The 12321-nt window shown below is 43.7% G+C and overlaps 1 protein-coding gene across 3 annotated transcripts in view; it reads right to left on the reverse strand.

The window, feature by feature from the left end:
* Prpf18 (pre-mRNA processing factor 18) overlaps positions 1-12108 on the reverse strand; it is a 46677-nt gene extending 34569 nt beyond the window's left edge. The window contains exon 1 of one of the 3 annotated variants that reach the window (XM_048809189.1): positions 12089-12108. Coding sequence is in view for 2 of the 3 variants with exons in the window: in XM_015483515.2 (XP_015339001.1) it covers positions 1676-1741 (66 nt within the window). In the remaining variant the exon portion in view is untranslated. Of the gene's footprint in view, positions 1-1675; positions 1876-12088 lie in introns of those variants that run through there. The other 2 variants (XM_015483515.2, XM_048809188.1) reach the window with 2 other exon arrangements.
* Positions 12109-12321: the final 213 nt, after the last annotated feature.

The following is a 12321-nucleotide window of genomic DNA, read 5'->3' on the forward strand; positions in this document are numbered from 1 at the left end:
ATCCCCAGTAATACCCCCCCCCCCGAAAAAAATAGTCTATTTACTCTGTTGACATCTGCACTGTAGGTGAAAAGCATGGTAAAGCTGGCCACAGCCTTAGAAATAATTAAGGCAGTGGCACAAAACTGTTGTACTCAGAGGGAGCCAGTTTCACTTCTGAATCTCCTTGATGAAGTACAAGTTGAAAAACCCTTATTTAAATGCTTGGAAGTGTTTTGGATTTCAGATTTTTTTGAATTCTGGAATATTTGCACATACAAAACAAGGTACCTTGGGGATGGAACCCAAATTTAAACACAAAGGTTCATGTATGTTTTATACACACTTCACACATAGAGCCTGAAGGTAATTTTATATGATGTTTTGGTGTGCCTATGCTTTGAAAATTCCACTGAGGTCAGGTGTGGAATTTTCCTCTTGTGGCATAATGTCTGCCCTCAAAAAGTGGATTCTGTTAGGATTTCAGATTTCAGGATTAAGAATGCTCAACCTACAGCAAAATTTTAATTTTACTAAGTATTAATCCTTGACATTTTTTCACATCCTATATGACAAAACAAAGTATACATAAATAATTTTTCCTTTTTACCGAAGTATGATGGTTATCTGGTGGAAAAGCAACCAAACAATCAAGCTGTAAACTAAATCAGTGTTCTTCTTCATGGAATACCATTTTGTCATACATAAATACTGACAAACCATAATTATCCAGACTTGAATATTTGTCAGACAACTTCCCCAAACTGAGCACCATGAGACCATCACTTCAAAAAAAGAACTAGTAGTATTTGTTGGCTATGATGAAATTCCAGCTTTCAAGTGAAAATTAAAAGTGTGGAGTACTTGAGCCTACCATCATGAGCTTGATGGTTTCCTAAGGCTTCAAGAAACCACATTAGATCAGCAGATATTAAATAATACAACTTTTATGTTGTGTAATGAAATCTGTCCAGTCTCTCAATTTTACTTTTAATTTGGTAAATACTAATAGATATGATACATCAACAAAAGCTGGGGTCCTCAATAACTTAAAGAGTATGAAGAGGTCCTGAGACTAAAAGCTTTGAAAACTGGTGACCTAAATCACTGTTATGCAATAAAGGAAAGGAGAACAGTTTAAGGAGGTTCCTAAATCAGGTTGTTCTTTCTCCTTTTTTTTAGTACCTCTCCAAAAAAGTCTTAGCTTTCCATCCCATGAAGAGCAGACCCATAAACTCTGTATGTGTTGGGGAAGAGGAAAGACGGGGAAACAAAAAGACTGAGTTTAACAAGAAGGAACGCTGAAGACGGGATCTGAGACCGTCCTTCCTGTTCAGCTGGACACAAACCCTTAAACGACACAAGTCACCCCTCGGGACTGAGGTAGATCCGGAGAGTGTCGACAGATGGGTGGGTCAGCGCGAGTTGTTGACCTAAGTAAACTGCCAGGGGGAAAGTTGCAAAAAACAAAACAACAACAACAAAAACACCTTGGGTTTTCCTGCAATTCTCACACTTCCCTCCGTGAAGATCCCCAGAGAGGGACCGAAGGACGGATCTAGAAAGGGCCTCCGGGACAGAGGCAGGACTGTCGCCGAGCCCCACGTCGGCCCTAAATGCTCTCACCCCGGCATCCCCCGACACACAAACACACCACTCTTCGACCCTCAGCCCCCACAACCACAAGGACCCTTACCACCAACAGGTTTCTCTCTTCCACCAGCTGCCGCTTCCGGGAAATCTCTGATCTCAAAATGTCCATCTCGCTGCACGGGGTTAAGCTCCAGATCCCCTCTCCACCTCCTGGGAACTAACCTCAGCCAGCCCGCCGCCGTACACTCACTACAAACCAACCAAACTACCGGAGGACAACTGACGGGATTGGCTTCCGGCGGAAGCTGGAACAAGAGAGAGGAGGGTAAAAGCGCCGGAGATGCTTGTTAGTGAAGCGGCTTTGGAACAGCGCCGCCTGGCGGCACCCTCCAGAAACGCGCTCGCAGTCCCCGCTGTGAAAATGGACTGAAAACCAAGCCTTCTGAAGAGTGAGGAGGTAGTGGGCGACGTCTTGTACATTTGTACCTGCTGGTTAGGTCCAAAAGCCTACTTACTAGAACACATCAGTTTTGTTAAGGTGCGATCTCTACTAGAAGTTCTCATTAGAGTTCCCCAAGTTACTGGCTTGCCAAGGTTAATGTACTAGATACGGAATGAGAAAAACTTGAATTATACTAGCTTGTAGGTGTTGAGTTAAAGGGCGGTGAAATGTCCTGTGGAGTTAAACAGCTTCATCCACCAAAGGTATTCCTCTACTCCCTCAACTTTACATTGCATAAGTAGCTTGATAATATTATTCAACATCTACCTTAAGCTAACAGATCATCTTTTTTCTGTCATGCATTCAGCAATGAAGATTTTTTTTGTCTTTTTTCCCACATTTTTATTGGCTCATTATAACATAACGATGGGATTTTGTTGTTACATATTCGTATGTGCACACACTATTACAATATAATTTATCCACTATCACCTCCCAGCGCTTACCCCCTCCCTCAATACTATCCACGCCCCGGTCTCTTTCCTCTACTGCTCGCCCTTTGACTTTCATGTGATCTGCCCCCACCTTTTTTTCCTTTTTCCTCTCTAGCTTTTGCACTTGAGAGAAAACATATAACCCTTGACCTTCTGAATTAGACTTATTTCACTTACTATAATGGTCTCTAGTTCCATCCATTTTCCTGCAAATGACATGATTTTATTTTTCTTTATGGTTGAATTAAACTCTATTTTGTAAATATACCACATTTTCTTTATTCATTCATCTATTCATGGACATCTAGGCTGGTTCCATAGTTTGGATACTGTGAATTGTGCTGCTTGCTATAAACGTGGGTATGCATCAAATATGGAGGAGTGGTACAGTTGGGTCATATGGTGGTTCCATACCTAGGCTTTTTAAAATTATTTTTTAGTTGTAGTTGGAAACAATGCCTTTATTTTTCATGTGGTACTGAGGATCGAACCCAGAGTCACGCATGAGCTAGATAAGGTCTGTACTGCTGAGCCACAACCCCAGCTCCTAGTCTTTCGCTGAATCTTCATGCTGATTTACATACTGTTTGTACTCATTTATGGTGCCACCAGCAGTGTAAAAGTGTTCTTTTCTCTCCATATTTTCTCCAGCATTCATTATTGCTTGTATTCTTGATGATTGCCACTCAGACTGGAGTGAGATGAAATCTCAGTGTAGTTTTAATTTACATTATTGTTAATAATGTTGAACTTTTTTCCCGTATATTTGTTGTGAATTTATATTTCCTCTTTAAGAAGTGTCTGTTCATTTCCCTATTTATTTATTGGGTTATTTGATTTTTTAGTGTAAAGTGTTTTGAGTTCTTTATATATTCTGAATATTAATCTTCTGTCACAAGAGTTGCTAGCAAAGATTTTCTCTGATTCTTATAAATTCTCTTGTCACATTCCTAATTGTTTCCTTTGATATGCATAAGCTTTTTACTTTGATTAAATTAACTTTTTAATTAACTCTTGGCATTATTTTCTGAGTTTTAGGAGTTTTACTGAGAAAGTCTTTGCCTGTGCCTATATGCTGGATTGTTGACCTTACATTTGCTTCTAGAAGTACCATAGTTTCCAGTCTAATTCCTAGGTCTTTGATCCATTTTAAGTTGCTTTTTGTGCAGGTTACATTAGGGTCTAGTTTCATTCTTCGACATAAGGCTAACTAGTGTTTCGAGCACCATTTATTAAAAGGCTGTCTTTAAAAAAAAAATTAAAAGGGGCTGGAGATGTGGCTCAAGCCATAGTGCGCTCGCCTGGCATGCGCGGGGCGCTGGGTTCGATCCTCAGCACCACATAAAAATAAAATAGATGTTGTGTCCACGGAAAACTAAATATTAAAAAATTCTCTCTCTCTCTCTCTAAAAAAAAAAAAATTAAAAGGCTGTCTTTTCTCCAAGATACGCTTTTGGAAACTTTCTTAAGGATCAGAACACTGTGGATGTGTGGGCTTATCTCAGTGACTTCTATTCTATACCATTGGGCTGGTCTGTTGTTATGCCAGTACTATGCAGTTTTTGTTACTATAGTTCTGTAATATAATTTGAAGTCAGGTATTGTGATACCTCCAGCATTGCTTTTTGATTTAGATTTGCTTTGGCTACTCTGGGTCTTTTATTCTTCAAAATAAATTTTAGGACTTTTTTTTTTTTGCTAGTTCTATGAAGAACGACATTTGACATTTGTGTTTTGATAGGGATTGAATTAAATCTGTATATTGCTTTTGGTAGTATGGCCATTTTAACAATATTAATTCTGCCTATGTATGAACATGGGAGGTAATTCCATCTTCTTGTGTCTTCTTCAGTTTCTTTCTTCACTGTTTACAGTTTTCATTGGAGAGGCCTTTCACCTCCTTATTCAACTTTTGTTTGGAAGATCTGTCCAGTGGCGAGAGAGGTGTGTTGAAGTCTCCCATGATTATGGTATGGTGGTCAGGAGTTAGTGATCCACAAGAGACAATAGCCTTCTGCATCTGTGCTCCGCCAGTGGCGACTGCAAACTGGGGAATACAAGCAGCCAGGACCGAGGAGAAAGCTGGAGCATCAGCCCCAGGTCCCCCACGACTGGCTAGTGGGCTGGGGCCCTGCCCCATGCACCTGCTACAGGGACACAGGAAGGTTCCTGTGAGATAACAAAAGGACAGGACTCAGGAGAGAGCACCTGGCCACCATCCTCAGCACCAACCTGGGGCCAGACATTCAGAAAGCAGGATGGGCAGGACACACAAACTGCAGGCAGACAGATGGGAGGGTCTGGCTCTTGCCCCCAAATGAGGAGCCAGCTCTCTGGGAGTTCCGCTTATGCGGGAAAGAGGCCTTGAAGCCCATGTCCTGACCTGGCACCCTCAGGGACCACTCCAGACTCCCAGTGGAAGGAAAAAAAAAAAAAAACACCATCTGGATGCAGTCCCCTTCTGGGGTCCTCTGGCCTCTTGCACCCAGCCAGGCCCTTCCTGCCCTCAATAACAAGACCTGTCAGAACCATACCTGGCCCCCCTCATACGTTTTCATTACCTCTTTCCTTTTTGACATCACAGAAAAAGAACAGAATGGCTCATAATCCCATATGCTCAGATAACATCTGTTGACATTTAAAAAAATAGCAATAATAGATGCACATGTAAGACAGACAAAAGAGAAAGGTGTGAAGTGAAATTACACTTTCCCTCGTCCGTCTCCCCAGCCTCTTTGAAGGTGACTGGCTAACAGTGTCTGGTGTAGCCAGCCAGAAGAAAATTGTCCACGCCGGTACACATGCACGTGTGTCTGCTAAGAGGGTGCACAGGCCGAGTCCGTCCTAAGTCCCCCTCACTGCCTAGTCCCCCTCTGGCCAGCTCTTCAGACACAGCATATTTCCTGTTCTCTCATCATCGACCATTTGACAGACATGCCAGGGTGGGCTGGTCCCCCACAAACAGGCCTCTGCAGGGTGACTGTCCTCTGCAAGAATGTTTCATCTCATTTTATTTTATTGTTTGCCAAAGCATTTTAGATGTTCACTCACCTCTTTCCTAATCACCCCTGGCCACCTCTGGGCTGGAATTTCTTTGGCCCACTTCATAGTCCAGAAATCAAGTTGCAATTGACCCAAGGCAGGCAGAGAGAGCCCCAGAGGCAGAGAGGCCTGGTGGCTTTGGACAGGGCCCAGGCTTTCTTGGAAACTCAGGTTCTGCCTCTGTAACATAGGGTGAGCTTTCCCCCTTAAGGTAGAGATCTTTTTTAACCCCTGCAGCCCCCCACCCCCATGCTGGGAATTGAGTCCAGGGCCTCTAGTCAAGGGCTCTACCATTGAGCTACCACCCCAGGCTGGAGGTAGAGATTTTAAAAAGGCAGAATGGTCTAATAAATGCGCTTTCTGTACCCTTCTAGAACTTGCTGGCCATTGATGAGACAAAACTTTCCCACTTGGATCTCCAGAGAACAGGAAAGGTGGGGAATAAGAGATGAGGCAGCAAAGGCACAGAGAGATTGAGGAACTTGTGCAAGGTCACACAGCTCGGAAACCCAGGATGGAAGGCAGTCAGTTCCAAAGGCTGCATTCTGGAACGCTGGCTGGCTGGTGATGGCCGTGGGGAGGCATGGCCATTCAGGAATGTCCAGAGTCAGAGGGCCGGGCTGGAGGAAGCTGGGTGAGAAAGGGCAAGGGGTGGATGGGAGCCAAGGGAAGCCAAGGGACCTCCCAAACCGGACAAGGTACACGAGAGCACTACCCACACCCAGCGCAGGGCGAGGGCTCTCAAGTGCCTCAGCTTCCTTCCCGCTCCATGGAGCTCACCACCAGCAGGTTCTCTGTGGACTCCAACTTTGTTAGAAGTGACCACAGGAAGGTTTGCAGGGACAGTGCCAGTCAGGGACTTGGGGGAGGCCCTGACATTATATAACAACACTGTTCCAGGCAAGGTGTGTTTTCTGTATTTTATGTCATTTAATCCTTGTACTACAGACTATTTTACTGCAAGCCATTGTGGTTCATGGACATGTCTTCCCTTCTCACCCAAGAAGCATGAGGGTAGGTGACCACATGGGCCCAGTGAGGCAGGGGGAGAGGGAACCCTGGGACCCAGGGCCTCTCAGCCCAGCTGGCCTACCTATGCATGATCTACCAGTGGGCCCATGGACATAGGGTCAGCCTCAGGCCACTCTCCGGGGCTCCTCTTCCTGCTGCCCTGTACCTTGTCCCAACCACATCTCTCCCCCGAGTCCACCTCCCTTTCCACTTCTCTGGTTTTCACTCACCGGCCTGCCTGGTTTGGGTTTCTATGTTTAATCTTCTCTCTCCTCCCCTTCTATACACAGGAAACAGCCTGCTTGGTGATAACTTCTTCAAAGTATTCTCAGGGAAGGACCCCAAGGTCAAGGGGATTCTGAACCTTCAGCCCACTTGAAGCCCCCGAGGCAGAGCCTGGGCTTCAGGGTTGCAGGGCCTCACTTGGCCTTATTGGGCCTGAGAAGCCCACCTGGGTTACAAGACACCTCCCATCTCAACCCTGGGCTCCCCTGGCTGGAGTCACACCTGGAGCAAAAGACTCTCATGGTCAAAGAAGAAAGCATAGGCCTCATCTCCTGCCCTGGGGCAAAACTGCTGGATACCAGAGCCTTGCTCCCAGGACCTGGACCAGTCACTCCCAGTCCCTGCAAGCCCACGGCAGCCGGCCCACAGGGCTTTCCTTCTTCCTCTGGAATTGGCTTTGGCCTTGAGAAGGGGAGAACGATAGGGCCTAGCACTGTCTGCATGGGGAGTCAGAGACGAGAGGCTGAGCTTCGGGCAGGTGTAATCTCCGGAGGTTTTCTGTGAGAGCGGGCATGGTTCAGCCCAAGGCCTTGGAGGGCACTCAGCGCAGGGACACACAGGCAGAGGTAAAGACAGGTGTGAGTGTGCAATGGCAGGAGTGTTCGTAAGCACAGAGTTGGACTCTGCTGAGCCCCTGGAAGGCTGGCTGTGTGGCCCAGTTAGTATGGTGAGGCCCTGCCTGGGTCGCCAGCACCCAGCACCACAAGAGCAAAAGGACCTGGGACACCGTAAAACAGACCTGGCCTGCCGTCCCCGGCCCTGCAGCTGACATTTTAAGGGAAACAGACAATAAAGACAAATAGGTAAACAGTGTTGCATGTTAGATGGTGACAGTGCCACAGTGCCACGGGGACAGTAAGAGAGACAAGGGGTAAAGAGGGAAGGGGTGGGCTGAACGCTGTGGGGCTGCAGAGCCGGGGGTGCGGCCTTCCCTTGGACGCCCGTGTAGAAGCTGGGACTTGACCGTGAGCAGATGTGGGTGAGATGACAGTGACAGAGTGGGGTTTAGGGTGATTTCCTCACAGTGCTGCTCAGGGATGGGGGGTTCTGAGTGCTAAGATGTGTCCGTGGCCCCCTGAGCAGGCATTGGCGGGCCAGTGGGGCAGGTCACCCTGCGGGTAGTCTCTGCTTCCCCTGAGGGTCTGGGCTCCAGAGTCAGCATGGGAGGGAGGCCGTCCATGGCACCTCCACCTGTGAGAGCCAGGCCTGTGGCCCTGTCTCTGCCACCGGAGGGAAACCCAGCATGGAGGGAGGTTGGAGGCCCCAGTCAGACCTACTGCCCAGCACTTGGAGCCTGTGCCACGGTGGGTGTCATCCTCCTTTAAGGGGACAGAGCTGCCCTGATGCTGCCTCTTCCCAGAAGCTCTCCTGGTTAACCCTTCCCCTTACCGGGGTTGAAAGATGACGGTGCCCATCTTCTGAGAGGACAGTGCCCAGGTGCTGAGTTTTAGTTTTTTATTTATTTATTTTTTCCAGTATTGAACCCAGGGGTGCTCTGCCATTGTAATACGTCCCTAGCTCTTTTTATTTTATTTTGAGACAAGATCTCAGTAAGACAACAAGGTTGGTCTCGACCTCACAATCCTCCTGCCTCATCCTCCTGAGTCGTTGGGATTCCAGGTGTGTACCACTGCACCGGGCTAATCTGAATTTGTCACATTTTATTTTGGTTTTTGGTACTGGGGATTGAACCCAGGGGTGCTTTACCACTGAGCTACATCCCCAGACCTTTTTTTTAATTTTGAGACAGGATCTCACTAAGTTGCTGAGGGTCTTCCTAAAGTGGCTGGGGCTGGCCTCAAATTTGCCATCCTCCTGCCTCATCCTCCCAAGTTGTGCACCAATGAGCCCGGCATCAGAAAGTTTTTATTTTTTTTATCTTTTTATTTTTTATTTATTTTTTTATTATATAAATTTATTTTTTTTTTCAGAAAGTTTTTAAAATCTAGACAGACATTCTCCTTCGATTGGCTCCATCACCTCCACCTTCCCTGACTTGGAGAAAAATCCTGGCCTGTGCAGTTAAAAGTTGTAGGCTAAGAATCAACAATCTGCAGTTTCAGTCCAGGCCCTGCAGGATCTCAGGGAAGCCATTTCTCTGGCCCTCAGTTTCCTCACCTATAAAATAAGGGTAAATGCTTGCCCCAACCAGACCCTGGAAGGGGCATAGCCATANCCGCTGGTATTGATGAAGTTCTCTCCTCCGCCGCTTTCTGATGACATCAGATCTCTGCCATGTTGGTATCCTATGCGAATGGCAGCATTTCGTTCCCCTTGCCGGGCAACCAAAGCAACGGGTGAGTCCTGACCGGTCCTCAGCAGGACCCGGACCGAGAAGCAGTTTGGGGGTTTTTCATATATAGCTTTTATGATGTTAAAGTAGGTTCCTTCTATTCCTAGTTTCTTCAGTGCTTTTATCATGAATGGGTGCTGAATTTTGTCAAAGACCTTCTCTGCATCTATTGAGATGACTAAGTGATTTTGTCCTTAACTCTATTTATGTGATCAATTACATTTATTGATTTGCAAACGATAAAGCATCCTTGCATCTCTGGAATAAAACCAACTTGGTAAAGATGTACAATCTTCTTAATATGTTGTTGAATATGATTTATTAATATTTTGTTAAATATTTTTGCATCTGAGTTCATCAGGGATATTGGTCTTTAGTTCTCTTTCCTTGATGTGTCCTCATCTGGTTTTGTTATGAGTGTGATACTGGCTTCATAGGATGAATTTGGAAGTGTCCCATCCCTTTCCACTTGATGGAATAATTCGAGGAGTACTGGCAATAGTTCTTCTCTAAAGGTCTGGTAGAATTCGGCTAAGAATCCAACTGGCCCTGGGCTTTTCTTTATTGAGAGGCTTCTTATTACTGCTTCTGTCTCATTACAAGTTATTGATCTATGTAGGTTTTCTATGTCCTCTTGATTCAATTTTGGCAGATCATGTCTCTAGAAATGAATGCATTTCTTCTAAGTTTTCCAGTTTATTGGAGAATAGGTTTTCAAAATAGTCCCCAACGATCTACTGGATTTCTGTGATGTCTGTAGTGATTTCTCCTTTTTTATCTCAATTTTATTAATTTGAGTCTTCTTTTTCTCTTGGTTAGTTTGGCTAAAGGATATTGTTCTTCTTTTCAAAGAGACAGCTCATTGTTTCATTGACCCTTTGTATTGTGTTTTTATTCTCAAGTTCATTGATTTCAGCTCTGATCTTCCTTCCTTCCTTCTACTGGCTTTGCAAATGGTTTGTTCCTCTTTTAAAGGGCTTTGACATGCTTATTAGGTTTTTTAAGGAGGATTCAGATTTTATGTAGGCACTTACAGCTGTAGACATTACTCTTAGAACTGCCTTCATGGTGTTCCAGAGGTTCTGGTATGTTGTGTCACTGTTCTCATTTGAATCTAGGAATTCTTCAATTTCTCCCTCAATTTACTTTCTCATCCATTCATCATTCAGACGTGTATTGTTCAATCTCTCTGCATTTATATAGTTTCTGTAGTGTTTTATTGTGTTGATTTCTAATGTCCTTCCATTATTATCTAAGATACAAGGAATTATGTCAAATAAGATTTTGAATAACATGATCAGATATGTAGTCAGAAAAAAGTTAAGTCCAATTCAAGAATAAAAATTAAATTGGGGAGGAAAAAATACATGTCAGAGATTTTGTTTTCATTTTTATTTTGAGGCAGAGTCTCACTATGTTGCCTAGACTGGTCTTGAACTCCTGAGCTCAAGCAGTTCTCCCACCTCAGTCTTCTGAGGGCTGGGACTGCAGTGTGTTGGACAGTTTTTATTTTTAACCTAAAAACCATTTATAATGAATTTATTTTTGGTTTTATGCCATGAAAGTTTTTCTTTAAATGTTAAGACCTAGCACAGTGGCGCACACCTGTAATCCCAGTGACTTGGGAGGCTGAGGCAGGAGGATCTCAAGTTCAAAGCCAGCCACAGCAACTCAGTGAGGCCCTAACCAACTCAGTGAGACCCTGTCTCAAAATAAAAATAAAAAAGGGCTGGGGGAAAAATTAAAAAGGACTGGGGTTGTAGCCCAGTGGTTAAACCCCTTGGGTGAATCCCCAGTAACAATAAAACTTTTTTAATTGTCATAATTGAACAATATTTGACATGCTAGTTTTCCCCATTCTAAAATAAAGGAAATATTAGTCTGTTCAATTGATAATAGAAAGTATGGTTTATCAAAATAAAAATAACAGAGAATTGTTCATTTCAATTTAGGAAGGTGTGTGTGTGTGTGTGTGTGTGTGTATTATTTGATCTAAAAGATATCTGGCTTTTGCCAGAAATAAACCAACATAGGAAGTTAATTCACTTTTTTTGTGTGTGTAGTGCTGGGGATTGAACCTAGGGCCTTGTGCAGGCAAGGCAATCAATCACTCTACCAACTGAGCTATATCCCCAGCCCATTTAATCCTCTTTTTGACCCAAGATGCTTTGCTGATTTTTATAGCTTTTGAAAGCCTAAGATATTTTACAAAGAAAAAGTCCCTGATTTAAACATGGTAACATTTTTTTGCATAGATATCTGTCTCTTGAGTCATTTAAAACTTAATAAGCAAATAATTTATTAGTATTCCCCTGATTTAGGGATTAGAGATTTAAAACACAAAAGCCTTAAGTGTTGACACGGATGATTGTTGCAGTAAAGAAAGTTTACAGAGAGCCCCCAAGGACCAGCTGTCCAGTTTGGAAACTCTCAGTGTAAACAGAGAGGGCACTAGCTCCTTTTGAATTTCAGACTTTTATCGATTTTGATGTTTATGCAAACAGGGTTAAGCCTTAAACCATGATTAAGGCCTGGGACCAAAGAGTGACAGAGATAAACACTTGAAGGAGCAAACTGGGGAGCAAATCTCACAGAACAGTAGGGGAGAAAGAGAGCCAGATGAGCTTAGATTAACACTGCAAAAACAATCAAAACTCCCTCTGAAAGAATGTATCTATTTAAAAAATATGGATCCCATTTCATCATAATTATAATTTAAATGGTGAAATAATGTTAATTATGACAATTAATTTAAACAGTGAAATAATGGATATAACCCTAAAGGTCCTAAATAGGGAAAGGGAGAAATAAATTATAGTACATACATGGATAACATGGAACCACACAAAAACACAGACTCAAAGATATGGGAATGCTTATGAAGTAATGCTTAGTTTAAAAAATAGAATAATGAGGGCTGGGGGTATAGCTCAGTGGGAGAGTGCTTACCTGCCACAGGAAGATCCTGGGCTTGATCCCCAGCACTGAAAAAAAAAGGTAGAAAATTGAAACCATAAATGTAGCATACAGTTTCTGTTTTTTAACAAATATAGAAAAATGATTAGAAGGAAACATGCCAGAGTCGTTACTCAGGCAGTAGATCCACTGATGATTCTTATTGTTTTCTTTACACCTGAATTTAGTACAAATTACATAATTTGGAGGGGAAATCCAGTTACCTG

This window comes from Marmota marmota, unplaced genomic scaffold, assembly GCF_001458135.2.
Source record: "Marmota marmota marmota unplaced genomic scaffold, marMar, whole genome shotgun sequence".
Lineage (NCBI taxonomy): Eukaryota > Metazoa > Chordata > Mammalia > Rodentia > Sciuridae > Marmota > Marmota marmota.